At 52.7% G+C, this 17089-nt stretch overlaps 1 protein-coding gene across 1 annotated transcript in view; it reads right to left on the minus strand.

Moving 5' to 3' along the window:
• The window catches only part of LOC149349093 (synaptic vesicular amine transporter-like), a 231129-nt gene extending 214410 nt beyond the window's left edge, over positions 1 to 16719 (minus strand). The window contains exon 1 of the mRNA XM_089575402.1: positions 16675 to 16719. Within this exon, the coding sequence (XP_089431528.1) occupies positions 16675 to 16677 (3 nt within the window). The 5' untranslated portion in view covers positions 16678 to 16719. The remainder of the gene's footprint in view (positions 1 to 16674) is intronic.
• Positions 16720 to 17089: the final 370 nt, after the last annotated feature.

The following is a 17089-nucleotide window of genomic DNA, read 5'->3' on the forward strand; positions in this document are numbered from 1 at the left end:
AGTGTCCTTCACAGCCCGCGGCACAGTGTTCTCGTGTCTGAACTGTGCCGCTGGCAGAGTTCGCACTTTTCACCACACGTTCACATCACTGCTGCGGATGACACCAGGGGTCCTCCCCGTCCTCCGCCACGACCCGTACGCCACCGTCCGAATGCCAGCAACAGTTATGTAGCCGAGATAATGCGTCAGCATTGCTGTGCGAGCTCCCTTTGCGGTGCTGCACCACTACATTGTACCTTTGCAGCGCTAGCGCCCAACGTGTTAGCTTAGCCCCGTGTGGAGTGCTGAGCGTTAGAAATGCAAGGGGGTTGTGATCCGATACGACTGTGACCGGTGCGCCGAAAAGCCAGATGTCGAACTTATTTAGGCCCCAGATTACTGCAAAGGCCTCCCTCTCAATAGTGGACCATCGGGTTTACGTCGGAGAGAACTTGTGGCTCGCGAAGGCGATGGGGACCTCCGCACCGTCCTCATCCCGCTGAGAAAGGCAGACCCCGGAGGTGAACGCGGAGGCGTTTGTGTAAAGCCAAAATGGCTTGTCCGGGTCCGGCGTCCCAAGAGCAGTGGCCTCACAAAGCGCAGCCTTGAGGCGTTGGAACGCGCTGTCGGCCTCGCTAGACCACGGAATTTTGTTCGCGACCCTTTTTCCTGTCAGTTCTGTCAACGGCCTCGCCACCTCAGCGTAGTTGCGCACATACTCTCGATAGTAGCCGCACAAACCCAGGACGCAGCGGAGCTCTTTCTTTGACGTCGGCACTTTCAGCCCCTGGATTGCGGCTAACTTCTCTGGGTCGGGCGCGTGCCTCCCCGAACCGACGATGTGTCCCAGGTATCTTATCGACTCTCGCGCTATCTGACACTTTTCTACCTTTACCTTCAGGTTCACGCGCTTCAGAGTCTCGAAAACCCTGTGTAGGTGCAGCAGGTGTTCCTCCAGGGTCTCACTGAACACCGAAATATCGTCCAGATACGCACACGCGTACTCTGCATGTGGCCGCAGGAGGTCGTCCATCGCCCTTTGGAAGGTTTGAGCGGCGTTCTTTAGCCCGAAGGGCATCACCTTCCAAGCGAACTGCCCCCGGTGGCACACGAATGCTGTAAGGGGTTGAGCGGAGGGGGCCATCGGCACCTGCCAGTACCCCCTTCGGAGGTCTAGGAGTGTGATAAATCTCGCCCTACCTACTCTCATTATTAGTTCTCCCGGTGGTTTCATAGGATAGGCGTCTGCGACCGTTCCCGCATTCAGCGTGCGGAAGTCTACGCATAACCTTATGCTGCCATCCCGTTTTCATACGCAGACGACGGGATGGGCGTGCGGGCTCTCGCAGGGGACAATTAAGCCGAGATTCAGCAGCTCGTCTACCTGCTTGCTCACCTCCCCTCTCAAGCTGGTTGGCACCCGGTATGCATGCGACGCTCTAGGCGCAAAACCTTCTGCCAGGATTATGTCGTGCTCTTTTACTTTAGCCACCCCGGGTTTCTCGTCGAACAGGTCTCGGTACCTCTTAAATATGTCCCGAATCGCAGTTCGGTCCCTCTCCTGCATGTGGGCGGTCATTTCCGCGGAGAGTATCTCTGTTCCTGGCTGGGAGCTCTTTGGGCTTGGTGCACATTCAACTTCCCCGAACGCGTCGTCCTCCTCAAACATGACGCTGAGCGGCATTACCCTACTCTGATATGCGCGGAGTTTCCCGGCATGAACGAGCCTTTTACCCCCTTCAGGCATCTCTACAAAGTAGGAATGGTCACGGTACTTGCCTTTGCTCCTCCCTGAACACCTCCGTCATGCTTTTCGCATTCCCTGGCGTTACTGTGGGCTCAGCAATTCCACTCTCCTCAGAGCCTACTCCTTCATCGTGTAGGGAAGTCTGGGTGACTAGCGTACCACTTGTCTCTCCCGCGGCTTGCTCAGTATCACCTGACTGTATGAAGTCCGCGGTTCCCCTTTCATCTGAAGCTATAATCCCTTGGGACTTTCCTTCCACCTCGAGGGACTCCCATGCCTCCTGCGACAGAAGGCAATCGGTTTGCGTGACCAACTTTTCAGTGAGGGCGCATAGCACCGGTACGGCTTCCATTACGTCAGCGAAGACTCCTGTGTCCTTGTGCATAGTCATCGGCAATACCGCCAGCTTGGCTTCCACCTTTTCACCGAATGCGGATATCAAATTTATTTTCCCGTGAGGCTTCGTCAGCCCAGGTGGTACGACACTCTCCCTCACAACCGTAATTTCCGCGCCTGTGTCAAGGATAGCGTTTATTTCCTTACCCTTGCAACGGAGTGCCACGGCCGTCAGCTCACTACGCCCGCTTCCTACACACCCCATAGCTACCCGAGCGGACAGGCTATTTGCGTTCTCACTGCGTGCCTTCGGGATGGTCTGGCTTGAGCTATGCGGACAGTTCGATCTCAAATGTCCTGTTGAGCCGCACCTGAAGCAGCTGATGGAGCGCGCCTTAGCGCTCGGCACCTGAGAATTTAGCGTCAACGGTTTACCCCTTTCCTTGACTGGCGCGATACCTCGTGCGCTGGGACCCTCGAAATTCTTCTGCTCGGACTTTTTGCCGGCGCTATTCTTACCCTCCGCCTCCTCAAACGTTTGAAGGAGCGCGGCCATCTCCGGCGCCTTCACCCACTCCTTCCCTTCTTGAAGGATAATGTACTTTAGAGCTTCCTCCGACAGGTGGCTCTTTACCTGATCCGCCACCAGTAACGCGGTTAGTCCCTCTAGGGTTTTGACTCCTCTCGACTCAAGATACAAGTGGAGGTAACTCTGGATGCGCGTTACAAACGTCCGCCACCCTTCGTTCGCTCTCCTGTGCGAGCCTCGGAAGCGGCTGAGGTATTCTCCAGCGGAAAGCCTCAGCTCTTCCAGCACCGCCCTTTTGAGCGCGTCATAATCTCTATGCTGAGATGGCGTCAGCCTAGTTGAGAGAAACTGCACCTTTTCCGCTATTAGCGGGAAGATGATCTGCCCCCATCGGTCTCTTGGGACGTCGTACGCCTGGAGCGTGTTCTCCGCGGACTCGAACCACACCGGAACCTCGGCGTCCGCCGGAAATTTTGGGAGGGCTCCTGCGAGTAGCTTCGAGAAGCGCCTCAACTCCCCGTGCGCGTCCCATGCCTCTGGCGAGCCCGAGCTCTCTCCTCCGCCTCTACGCAGCATAGACTGCAGTTTTGCAAGCTCAATTTGTCGCTCTACGAGCAGTATCTGTTTATGTAACATCTGGTCCCTCGACGCAACCGGCTCCACCGGGACATCACTCGTCCCGGCCCCCTCACCGTACTCCTCGTCACTCATTTCCTGGAGTTTTTGTCTGTCGGGGTTTAAGTGACCGAAGCGCGTTTCCATGCACGCTGGAAGCCTTATTCGGACAGCGGCGTTCGCACCAATGCGAAGAACGAAGAGGACTCACCCCTTTGAAGCGGAGCACTGCTGTCCCTCGTAGCTCGTCGCTGTCCCTCCTGAAGTCGGCCGCCTGCGATCAGCTGTCCCTTGCCGCCCGGTGGTCTCGACTGTCGCCGCTCCACTGGTGCCGACGTCAGTTGACTACCGATGACCAGGCCTGGCTTCCTCGACGGCTGCCGCTTCTCTCCGCCTGCACCTTGTCCTCCCGAACCGCCAATGTTCGACTTGTTGATGCCTGGACGTCTCCCCTTCTTTGCCTTCCCTTTTTCCTGTGCTTCCTTCTGATAGCAACAGTATCCTGTCGACTGCGCCAGTAAAGTTTCGCTTCTCTCCCTTCTTCTAACAAAAGAAGCGAATAGGTTCTTTTTCTTTTCTTTCTTCTGCACCAGGGGTGCCCCGTCGGAGACGGCTTGTTATTACTTGAAGGCTGAAGGTCTATAGGAGATGATACTTGCAAACAACAGAGAACTTGCAGGGGATATAACTTGAAGCTTTATATACAATAGTTTACATATATATACAAGTTGAGCAGTGAGCACCACAACAACATGGAACTGGCTAACATTTTGGGGAGGCCCCTACTCGGCATAGCCGAAGATGCGTTACATCTATCTCCGTAGCCCAGAACCCCTTTTCCGGGCTCCGGGACCCAGTTTTAAAGACACATGGGCCCGACCCACATTCATCAGCATCCAATCGTGTCAAACCCTTAACACGATTGGTTTTTAGCCGCGTGGTCCGCCCTCCAACTTCCTTAAGGCACATAACTCTCTCTCAAATGTACATATTGTAAAAAGGGCATCATTTTCCCTTAAAACACCGTACATTCCGAGAATTCACACACATACGGATTGGCCCCCCGGGTTACGTGCCCCGCCCCACACTTCCACCGTAGTAAACAAACTCTCTCCCCTATGGAAAGGAAGAAGCAAAACACACAAACCAACATAGCAAGACACTCCCACGTCTGTCTCCCCAGTACCCGTGACCTTGACGCTTCCCGGCACTAGGGCAATTGTCGGCCCCAACCCAGCTGCGACTGTCGCAAACATCGCCCGGGAGCGCAGATCCACTTTCCGATAAGAGTCGGATCACAATGGACTGCCGAAGCCACCAGTTGTCTTCCGGGGTCGGGGCGGCGACATGAGTCAAGCGGCCGCCACTGTCCCCAATTAAGCAGGTGGCAGCGCTCGTCCTGTGCGGCGGCGTCTTCTGCGCGCGGCCCGTTTCTTGAGTCCGCGTTGTCGTCGAGCCTCGGGGCTATCCCGGACGCCAGCCAGCTGCACCGCCGCCCACAGCTCCCATTCATCCGGACGCACCGGACCCCGCTTCGTTCGGCAGTGTTCTCTTCTCAAAAGAAAAGCGGTCGAACCTCCGAACGAAGCGTCCGAAACTTAATTGGGCCGCAAGTGGTGTTTGTGAAGCCGCGGTGAGCTGTCGGCGTAAGATGAAACGGCGGCTCGACCTTTTTATGCTCTTGGTTCTTTGTGCACTGGCACAAAGGCGAGGAACACGCGTCCTTCCCCAAAAAGGGGACAATGGGAGGCTTGGGTGAGCCCGCTTTGCTGCTCACCTCGCAGCCCCCCCCCCCCCCCCCGCCGGGGGCTCTCCGGGTTCCGCAGCGGCGACACCAAAGGCGACAAAAAGATGGGCGCTCCTAATGAGACCGCGCGCATCCCCATATCTCCCTGGGGCCCGCTCAACAACGAAGCCCCCCTTCCTTAGCCGCGAAGAAAGGAGGGGGGAGGGGGGGAATAAACACACATGGCGCATGCTAGCCCTCTACATGGTCGGTCTCGACCGTCAACTTTGTTCCCTCTACGTACATCTCGAATCTTCGAAGTGCGTAGATGATGGCCAGGCATTCCTTTTCTGTCGCTGAGTAATTGCGTTCTGCCGGCGTCAGGGCGCGGCTCGCAAATGCCACAGGTAGGAGTTCATGCCCCTCCATCTGAAGGAGTACTGCTCCCACCCCGATATCACAGGCATCTGTCTGGATAACAAATGGGCGGTTCAGGTCGGGCAGCTTCAAAGCCGCCGTCTCAGCGATAGCGTGCGAGAGCTGATAAAAGCTCTTTTCCTGCTCGTCTCCCCATATCCACGGAGAAGACTTTCTCAGCAATCTTGCCAAGGGCGCTTGCAGTCGCACACAGTTAGGAATGAAATGGCGATAGTATCCCACCATGCCAAGGTAACGGCGAACACCGCTCACAACTTTAGGCGCAGGAAACTCCAGGATCGCCCGAAGCTTCTCTGGATCAGGAGACACCTGTCCTCGTTTTACTCGATATCCAAGCAAGCTCACCTGAGCCTGGCAGATTTGCACCTTTGCGGGATTGAGCGTGATGCCAGCCGCCCTGAGATTTCCCTGGACATCTCTCAGGCGATCGAGGTGCTCCTCGAAAGTTTGAGAGTAGACGATCACATCGTCCAGGTATGCGAGAGCGTGATGCCATCTGGCGTCTCCGAATACACGGTCCATCAGCCTTTGGAATGTGCTCGGAGCTCCGGACAAACCGAAAGGCATTCTCGTGAAGTGAAACAGACCTCTGTGACACGTGAAGGCCGTTTTGCACTCATCGCCCGATCGCATTTCGACCTGCAGGTACCCCTTGCTTGCGTCAAGAATCGAGAAGAACTTAGCGCCGACGAGATTTGAGACGATCTCGTCTATTCTCGGGAAGGGGTATGCATCTTTCTTTGTGACCGCATTCAGCCGCCGATAGTCAACGCACAAGCGCCACGTGCGATCTTTCTTCGGCACAAGAACCACTGGGAACCCCCAGGGACTGGAAGAGCGGCATATGAGACCAGCATCGAGCAACTCCTGGAGCGCCTCGTCGATAGCTTGCTGTCTGGCAGCACTGACGGGCCTTGGGTTACATTTCCAGGGCAGCGCGTCACTCGCATCTATGCGGTGCTGCACCAGTGCATCCCGGCTGGTCCGTGAATATCTCGTCAAAGTCATCCAACAACGACAAGAGGCGGTCACGTTCGAGCTGTGTCAGCGCACCGGCATCTGCCAGTAAGTTGTGCATTTTCACCCCCGATCTCGGAGGAAAACCGTGCTGACAGGCCGCCGCTGCCGATCTCGGCATTGGGCGGGGAAACCCGCTGTCTCCTAGCTCGCCGACATCTGTCGGCACAGCCTGCTTTCCCTTCTCCGACCTCGGAGAGGGCGCATTGAAGCGGGCCGCTGCTGCCGATCCCGGCAGTTGGCGGTGCGGGCTTTGCTCGTGGGAGGTATTTCGCTCCTCCGCGGGCGTGTCCGCAGTGCGTTCTGACAACGATCTCGTTGCAGTCGGCGGGTCGACAAAGGGCCTCAGTGGGGCGCACGGGCTCTCCCGATATCCGCCACGGGCGATGTCTACAACAAGTCCAGTTTTCGCCAAGAACTCTCGGCCTAGAATAACTGGCACTGTGAGACCAGGCAGGTGAACGAAACGCATTCTGCGCACACGCTGATCCCAGCGCACTGCGAGGCGAACGTCACCACAGGACCGCACCTGTCCGCTAGCTAGCTGGAGTGGCGTCCTTCGCTGTCGCAACCGAACGGATCTCCGCCGGAGCTGGGAAACGACCTCGTCTCCTATTAGCGAGATGCTTGCCCCCGTGTCCAGCAACACCTTAAAGGTTCTCCCCGCAACTGCGAGGTCCATGAAAGGAGCAGGCGTGTTAGTTGGTTCTCCAACTTTGAGCGCGGACGTGATGCGGATGGGCTCCCGAGCGTTGGTAGCCTCCGCCGGTGCTGCTACCGGCGGCCTGCCTCGTTTCCCGATCTCAAGGGGCAGGTTCTGGCTATGTGACCACTCTGGCCGCAATTAAAGCAGCGCACAGATCTCCATGCTTCTCGTTGCGACGCTCGGGGGGTCTCAGTGGCACCTAATATAATATATATGTGAATGACATAACACAAATAGACAAAGAAACAAAAATTGTAATATATGCAGACGACACCACCTTGCTTTTTTCCGGGTCATGCGCCTCATCTATGATTGCAAAAGCAAACACAACGCTTACTCAACTTGAAAAGTGGACAAGATTTAATGCCCTCAAGATTAATACCTCAAAAACTAAAGCTATTATTTTCCGCCCCAAGAACAAGAACATCCAAAATAATGATGGTATATTTCTTGATAATTTTAAAATAGATGTTGTTAGCTCATTCAAAATACTAGGTGTATTTTTCAATGAGAAAATGACTTGGGACGAGCACATAAATTACATAGCATCTAAACTATCCCGTGTCATAGGAACAATTTACGCTCACAAAAACATTCTCCCTGTAAATGTGAAAATGCTTTTGTATAAGTCATTGTTCTCCTCGCATCTTAATTACTGTCACTTGGTATGGGGAAATACATCTTTCACAAACCTCCGAAAATTACTTACCCAACAAAAAAGAATTCTTAGAATAGTATATAATGTAGCATATGACCACCCATCCAAACCACTTTTCGAGAAAGGGGACATAATGCCAATTAATGATTTATATGCATACTACTTACTCTTTAAATACAAAACCGAAAATAAAAACAATACTCCTTTCATTGCCACACTGGCTTCATTATGCAAAAAACACGCATCGTACAAAACAAGAAACAACGAAATATGGCACATTTATGCATACAGAACAGGGTATGGCAAACAGATGCTTAGGTATAGTCTACCGCACTATCTCAACCTCTGCCATAGTCACAACATGACTGTTGAGCACTCGAAAAAAAAAGAGTTGCAAAACTTTGTTTCAAGTATATGTAACCGGGTGTAACTTTGAATTGTAATTTCTGTAATTTTGTATAATTTTTGTGGTTGTTATTTTGTAACTTCTAAATTGTAATTCCTGTAATTGTGTTTAAATTTATGTTATTACAATTTTGCAATTTGTAATTTTTGTGTAATTTTGCCTTTACGTTTGATTTTTACGCGTTACAAAGTGTTACAGTTGTGTCAGAAAATAGGTTCTGTTCATGCTTCCTTTATTTCGTTAGTATTACTGCCACGTTTTTCTTTTTTTCTTTTTTTTTCTTTCTTTTTTTAAGTTTTGCCGGTATGCTGTTATGTTGTCTGCATATTTTCCCTGTACAAGTTATATCTATTTTTGGGGAGGCGAGAGCTCGTCAAGCTACACCCCTAGCTTTTTCTCTCTGCCTCCCTCATCCTTGTGATGAAAAATAAAGGCATTATTACCTCGGCCATCCAGCCGTGCACGGACCTCCGTGGGTGCTTTCTGAGCAGGCGTGGGCTTTTGTGGCGGTACCCCGCAGATCTCCGGGGGTTGTGTATCAGCACTCCGCAGCCCGTACCTGTAGGGATTCAGAGCACGATCCGATATTGCGAACGGCATCCGCTCGTTCGTGAACGCACTTGCCATGGGAGTGATCTCACCCCTTACCGCTGCAACGCCGCTCCAGGCACACCTTGGCTCGAGGCACTCCTCAGCCGGCGGTGGGGGCCGGTATTTACTGGCCGCTGAAATTTGAGCCTGGACTCGGCGCGCTTCAATGACAAGCTCGTTCATATCGCTGCATCTGCAGCCCCTCAGGTAGAGAGAAAATGTCGGATGGCTCTGTCGGATGACACGTTCCACTCGCTCCGAACTCGGAGCTCCTGGGTCTGCATATTCATACAGCTCTTGCATCGCTCGTACGAACTCGACAAGCGATTCATCCGGGGCCTGTGTCCGCAGCTCGAGCTCTCGTCGCATACGCAGCTTGTAATCGTATGGAAGGAACTCCTCCCTGAACAAGCGTCGAAATCAGCCATGTTGCCTGCTGTGTGGCCAACCAACTGGTACCACCGGGCGGCTTGATCAACGAGTGCGACGGGGAGAACTCGTCTCAGAATCTCGCTCTCGCTCAGGTCACTCGCTAGCTCGTACCGGCGCAGGGCCAGCAGAAAGTCATTCGCACTTTGCTTGTCGCTGTAGCCACTGTAATTCGGTATCGGCACTCCGATCCGAGGGCCGGGCGAGCGCGCTAATTGCAACATCTGCTGCAAAGCGTTTGCGAGGACGTTTGCGATTCTCTCTCCTTCCGCCGGACACACTGCGCGCTCTTCAGCCACCTGGCTGGGTGCGCGTCCCACATTTGCGGGCGTAGTTAGAGCGGGGCCAACTGGCCAGCTTTTGTCTGAGGCGGGAAAGGGTTGCCTTCGCCAACTGGCGGTGGCTTGTAGTGGTGCTCGGGACCTCCCGGAGCAAGGTGCGCTGCGTCACCCTCTGCCATCTGGCGGGGAGCGCTGCCCGCATCTGCGTGCGTCGACGTAGTTAGACCACCTGGTCTGAATGCGTGCGCAGGAGTTGAAAGGAGCGAGTAGCCAACGCCAACTGGCAATGGCTCAACGAGCAGTCCAGGATCTCCTGGGTGGAAACTCGGTTTGCGAACCGCATCTGCGGACGCGCCTGAGACGTAGCGGAGCGTTTGGAAGCCACTGACACCTGACTTTGGCTTTCCTTGCTGGCTGGGATCTCCCGGCGCGTAACCAGTTGCGCGACCCGCATCTGCGGGAGCGCCTGGGGACACGTTCAGCAGAACGGAACTCCTGTAGCCACAGCCATCTGGCTGCTCCAGCTCGGAGTATTCACCAGGAACTCCTGGCGCAATATTTCGGACGCCAGCCGCACCTGCGGCTTCATACAGCGCCCGACGGACCTTGCGCTACCGCATCCGCGGTCGGTTTAGATGTGGCCACGGAAACGATGCTCGAGATCTCCCGTGCTTCGCCGCATACATCAGCCAACATCATTAGGTCCGGCAGCCCGTAGCGCGGGCTGGTCATGCTGTTCTTCGTGAGCTAGCACCCCACCTGGAACTCCAGAGGGGCCCCACGTTGGGGGACAAAATGTGGGGTTACTGGCACGGTTTGGGCCCTGTACTCAGAGCCAACGCCACTCCGCTAGCTCGACCACACCTGTGGCCGCGAAGAACAACACCACCAAGGAGTAAGCCCGCAGGCAAAACCTTTAATTGGGATCTCCCAATGTCTTTCCTCGGTCGCGCGCAGGCAGCAGCGGCAGGCAACAGGCACAGGTCACAGGCACGGGAGACAGGCACAGAACAGTTCGGGTCACCTGGGCCGCCGCTGGTGTCGCGTCCGCTCTCTCTGACGTCTCTGTGTACACTCTCCATCAGACTGTCCGTGTCCCGTGCGCGCGGCCCGCGCGGCTGCCGAAACCGAGAGGGGTGGGTAAGGAGGGCTGCCCACGTGACGACGCGTAGTCGCGGGCGCCTCCCCTCGGCTTCCTCCGCTGCTGCGCCTAGTCGGGGGCCGCCAGAGGAAGAGCCGCGGTAGGCCACGAGAGAGAGAAGGGTGCATCCGGCGGGCGAAGGGCAACATGAATCCCCACAACCTTCGCGTTAAAAGAGACCCTGATCTAGCTTTAAACAGTGGCCGCTGCGTCTTGAAATATCATGGAACAATTCCTAGAACGAGCCTTCAAAAGCGCCATGTACCACCGGCTCACCTGGGACGGTGTTGCAATGGGCCCTGGTCTACACAGGCACGCCGGACTCGCGCAAACGCATCAGGTTTTTTTCAAGGACACGACATCATGTACACGAAAGCATGCAAATGAAAGCTAATGCACAACCTATTCGGCAAACAAAGCAAACGTCCTCCAGTGAGCACCGATGCGTCCCTCGCGGTCCGAGACCCGGTTGTTTCGCCGGGAAGCAGTGTAGCCTGGTTAGTGGGTGTCAGCAGTATGCCGTGCCCGGCTGCTGCTGGCCTTAAAACGCACTGCAACGGCAGCGTTAGCACAGACGTTCCATCTCTGACGCCCGTGACTCAACCTACTAGAAGCTCACCCAGCAGCACAACAAAATTGTGTAGTGAACTATACAGGGTGTTTCACGTAACATGAACCAGGGATTTAAAAAAGCGGCAAACCGCAGCCCGCTGAAACCAAAGATACATTCAGAAGGGAAGCGGATCGGGCTAGTTGGTGCAGTTTTGACATTTTTCGAAGCACTAAAACAACAAGGAAGCAGAGGGTACAGACAGGGACGAGAGCTAATTCCAACTGTTTATTTCGTAAAACCGCAAGTGCTTTAAACAGTTCTCGAACTCTTTTATGACACGGCAGTAAACTGCACGTGCGAGACTAACAGAACCAAGAAGATAAGTGCACGATTACGTTGATACCCTGAGGAAGGCAAGTTCTTTTTTTGACAATGAAATAGACGGGGAGCTTACACAAGTGCTACCCAGTGATGCTATGTTCTGTGCTTCTATAATCTCTCGGGTTAGTTGATCACGACTACGTCCGATGATGTGGCACTGATTTAACAATGGAGCACAATTACGGCACTTACTGCAGTGAATGGCTAGGTTGCTTCCGCAGGAATTTTTGACATTGTTGTTGTGCTGGCGTAGCCGGTCATTGAGACAACAGCCAAGTTAAAAAAAAACAGGTCGAAATGGCCTGTTCGGTTTGATCGTACGTTGGTCAGCGGTACTTCGTCCGCTCGTCCGGCGACACGTTGCCGGTTGGGGCACCAATTCCAAACTTCTTGAGACAAAACTGATTTATTGGAGACGGAGCAAAACAAGAACTTGGAAAAAAAGGCGGGCTAAAAAAAAGGCTGTGAAAAAAAGGCTGCAGAAAAGCGGCCGAGACTGAGACTCGGCGCGCTCCCCCTGCTCTTTGTTTGCAGCGGTTTTTATCCCCTCGATAATTGGGCGGAGCTTTAATAAACCGGCTCTCGCCCAATTCCAACCAATACTGCTGCAGTGGCACTGCGCATACAAGTAGGCGGAGCTCAGTGCTCGCCAGAGCCCGACTCTAGAGGCGCCAGTAAGCCCACTGCTTAGCTATTTCTGAAGTCGCCGACCTTACTGTCCCCCACTCCCACTTGACAGGTCTTCTCTCTTCACTGGGCGACGGTGGCCGACCCCTTGGTCCCCGACAAGGCGGTCGCGGTCTTTCCCGCAGCCTTGGACAGCATCCGAAGCGCGCGACCCGCTGTCGCCATTCCTAACCCCTCCCGACTTCAGACGGACACGGTAGGGGGGGAATTAGCCTACGGGCGCCGTAGGCTTCTGCCTTAACAACCCAGTTTGCCCAACATACTTTTTGCCACAAGATAGAGAGATGCAGTACACAACACAGTCTACACAGTCTACGTACGCTGTTTGGTGTTTGATACCACATAATTGTTTGACAGAAGAGTAGGGTTTCGTCAGCTTGTAAAGCTTCTTTAGCTGGTTAGGGGCCGTGAATACAACTCTCACATATGCTTTCTGCGCTATCTTTTATAAGTTGTGGGAAACAGTGTGCACGTAAGGGAGCACAGCAACCTTTTTTCTTTCACTAGACTTATTTGTGATTTCGTCACGACCGTTCAGGTTCCTAAGGACGCGTTCTGCTACCGAGACCTGAAGTGGAACCGGGTAGCCAGAGGCGGATAACCGGTTCACTTGTTTGTGGAAACTACGGGGCATGCAGTGGTGTAAAGATTTCGTCAATGCGTTTCTGAAACAAAGTGCAATCACTCCTCGCTTTACCAGCTTAGAGTGGGCGGAGCGGAAAGCTAAGAGGGGTTTATTGCCGCGAGGTTCGTAGCTCCAGCAAACGTGGTTGTCGGAGAGTGAAAAGTTAATATCGAGGAAGCGGATTTCCTCGTCAGATGGTAGTTCATGGGTTAGTTTTAGTGGGCTGAGATTATTCTGGAAGGCTACTAAAATCTGGCTAGCTTCGTGTTGAAAGGAGTTCTGGTCACAGTCAATAAAAACTAAAAATCATCCACAAATCTAAACACCTTAAAAACCTTTGAACCCTCCAAGTACCGCTGGAGGGCTCTGTCATGGTAGCTTAAAAACAGATCGCTGAGCATCGGTGCTATACAGGAGCCAATACATACAGCTTCCTTTGGTAGGAAGGGTTTGTTGTTCCAGGAAATAAAAGAATTTTTTCAGGTAAAACTGCAGAAGTTCAAGAAAGCCGCTACACGAAACTCCGACATCATTTTGGAAGGGGACAACACCCAAGTGGTCGATGCTGTCTTGAACATATTGTGACAAAGACGAAGCTGGTAGTGGCGCGGGACGGAGCGCTCGCGCTAGGCCACCGGCCATTAAAATCATCTCTTGTTCATGGTTCATCACGCCTCATTCTTCGGCTGGCCTCCACGTAACATTTGGTGTGAGGTGCTGGGGTAATCATCGGCATCCTGGTCCTGCAGCTTCGGCGTCCGTTAGCCGTGAGTCCTTGGCTTGCGTCGTCCGGCTTGCCTCTGCCTCTTCGACCTGAACCGACCTGGCCGTTACTCCCCCGCCCCGTCTTCAGCCTTGACCACCCGACAGGACGAACTGGAAGTGACCCTTGACCGACGCGACCTGCCGACCCCATCGACCCAAAACGCTGCACCACATGAAGACACCGTTGCCCTGCCCCGGCCGTTCGGCGCGTCTTAAGGCCATGGCTGTCGGCTCCTGGTAACCTGCGGCCCAGAAGCTTCATGGACCGGGACTTCTTCTCTCATCTTTCTCGTAGTGGCGGCCAGCACTGGACCATCTTCTACATACTGTTCAACCCTCCACTCAAGACCAGCGCCATTTCGCGCGTCTGTTCGTCACTGATCGGGACGATCGCTCGGTGGCCCCGGGTAGTGTGACGAAGACGAAGCTGGCAGTGGCGCGGGACGGAGCGCTCGTGCTAGGCCAGCGGCCATTAAAATCATCTCTTGTTCATGGTTCATCACGCCTCATTCTTCGGCGGGCCGCCACGTAACAATATTCTGAACATATTCTCTCTTGATGCTGTCTTGAACATATTCTAGACAACATCGGCCACTTCGGTATTGTCCCCTTCCAAAATTCTGCCGGGGTTTCGTGTAGCGGCTTTCTTTAACTTTTGCAGTTTTACCTGAAAAATACTTTTATTTCCTGGAACAACGAACCCTTCCTACAAAAGGAAGGTGTATGTATTGGCTCCTCTATAGCACCGATGCTCAGCGATCTGTTTTTAAGCTACCATGACAGAGCCCTCCAGCGGTACTTGGAGGGTTCAAAGGTTTTAAAGGTGTTTAGATTTGTGGATGACTTTTTAGTTTTTATTGACTGTGACCAGAATCCTTTCAACACGAAACTAGCCAGATTTTAGTGGCCTTCCAGAATAATCTCAGCCCACTAAAACTAACCCACGAACTACCATCTGACGGGGAAATCCGCTTCCTCGATATTAACTTTTAACTCACCGACAACCACGTTTGCTGGAGCTGCGAACCTCGCGGCAATAAACCCCTCTTAGCTTTCCGCTCCGCCCACTCTAAGCTGGTAAAGCCAGGAGTGATTGCACTTTGTTTCAGAAACGCATTGACGAAATCTTTCCCCCACTGCATGCCCCGTAGTTTACACAAACAAGTGAACCGGTTATCCGCCGCTGGCTACCCGGTTCGACTTCAGGTCTCGGTAGCAGAACGCGGCCTTAGGAACCTGAACGGTCGTGACGAAATCGCAAATAAGTCTAGTGACAGAAAAAAGGTTGCTGTGATCCCTTACGCGCACATTGTTTCCCACAACTTAAAAAAGATAGCGCAGAAAGCAGACGTGAGAGTTGTATTCACGGCCTCTAACAAGCTAAACAAGCTTTGCAAGCTCACGAAACCCTACTCTTCTGTGAAACAATTATGTGGTATCTAACACAAAACAGCGTACGTGGACTGTGTAGACTGTGTTGTGTACTGCATCCCTCTATCTTGTGGCAAAAGGTATGTTGGGCAAACTGGCTGTTGTTTCAATGACCGGCTACGCCAGCACAACAATGTTAAAAATTCCTGCGGAAGCAACCTAGCCATTCACTGCAGTAAGTGCCGTAATTGTGCTCCAGTGTTACATCAGTGCCACATGATCAGACGTAGTCGTGATCAACTAACCCGAGAGATTATAGAAGCACAGAACATAGCATCACTGGGTAGCACTTGTGTAAGCTCACCGTCTATTTCATTGTCAAAAAAAGAAGTTGCCTTCCTCAGGCTATTAACGTAATCGTGCACTTATCTTTTTGGTTCTGTTAGTCTCGACCGCTATACTGTGTAATCTAGCACGTGCGATTTACTGCCGTGTAATAAAAGAGTTCGAGAACTGTTTAAAGCACTTGCGGTCTTACGAAATAAACAGTTGGAAGTAGCGCTCGTCCCTGTCTGTTCCCTCTGACTGCACTGGGTAGGCAGTGGTCACCGGGCTCAATCTCCGGATCAGGAAGAATGTTTTTTTAGTGCGAGGGCACTAATCTGGTGCTTTTCACCAGAGCAAAATCGTGGAACGTTTGTCTGCCTGTCTGTGAAACACCAATCTGGATCGCATAAATTCCACCGATTGTAGCGCCTGGCATCCCAGGGCAGTCGCTCGGTAAGAGCAGCCCGTATCGCACAAATTAAACCGGTAGCAGCACCTGCGCTCTAACGCCGCGCTTTCGCACTGTATGCCAATGTCGTAAACATTCATTTTTTCAGCTGCGAAGCGTCTATGAAATGTCCATAGCTTCGCTTTGAAGACGTACGGTTCCGTTTGGAGGAATGCTAATGAACAATTTCTCCCTTATTGTAAAAGCATTTATCGGCGTTAAATCATCAAAGAAACCATCAAGAGTAACTACATGCTTTGCTCAATTGTCGCATAAAATAAGTAACCGTTTTGCTGCGAGATTGTCACGTAGTGGTGACTGCAGTCCGGCGAACGGGAAAACGGCGAGAATGTCTTCGAAACGGAACTCTTTATTTGGGCGGACTTGCGCCCGCAAAGATCTGAATCACTCGGCGGCGGCGTAGCAACAAGCGTGCTCGGTGGTCGTCGAACAGAAAGTCCGCCGCTGTCGGCCGAGCTTTTTTTAAAGCTGATAGCGAACCTTCGAGATAAAGCTTGGAAAGTTACTAGAACATCCTGGCACAAAGTAGTATCGGCTCCGCCTGGATGCGATCAATCGAGATAAATCTAGGAGCGTCTTGCGTCACAAACGAAACGATAAAGCGGCGTGCCGGCAGCCTTTAAGCATGAACAAATAAACACGACAAACAAACGCTACAAATATTCGCGGCAATATTATGTCTCATCCCTTTTGGCAGCATGCAGCTTGAATAGAACCTAGTAAACAGTTACGTCGATCAGTATTTAACTCTGCAGATCACTGTTAACCCCAATTCTTAACCAAGGAAAGGATGAACCTGCGGAACATTCATCACTTGGGTTGCTGCAATTTTCGTCAAGTTGAACAGAGCCCTCTTCTAAATTTTTCCAGTGTAGTGGTTTCGTGGCAAGTACGCACCATGGTGGCGGATGCGGCGACGAGACCAGTCGCGAAGAGCACCGTCTGCCACCTGAAAAGAAAACAAAAAAAAATCGGCATGTTTATAAAGTCTCGTTCGCGCTTCCAAAAAACTAGCTCAATTAGAAAAAAACCGCTATGTAACATTAACAAAATAGTCGATGCACGGGCTTCCTTCTTCCTCGCGCTTGAAAGAACTATCGCAGTTGAGAGTGCTTGGCCCGATAAATTTTTGCTGCCCTGCCCTCGAGCCTTTCTCTTTGCTTCTCACTTTCTTCTTCACTGTCATTTTGGTACATCACCCGCCACTCAACCCCGCCATGGGTGATTAACGGATGAGCTGTAAAAAGATATACAAGAAACTTATGTACAATCATTAAAATCATGGTCGCACAACTCGTCAGTGGCACACGTC

This window comes from Amblyomma mixtum, chromosome 3, assembly GCF_055824585.1.
Source record: "Amblyomma mixtum isolate Tamu chromosome 3, ASM5582458v1, whole genome shotgun sequence".
Taxonomy (NCBI): domain Eukaryota; kingdom Metazoa; phylum Arthropoda; class Arachnida; order Ixodida; family Ixodidae; genus Amblyomma; species Amblyomma mixtum.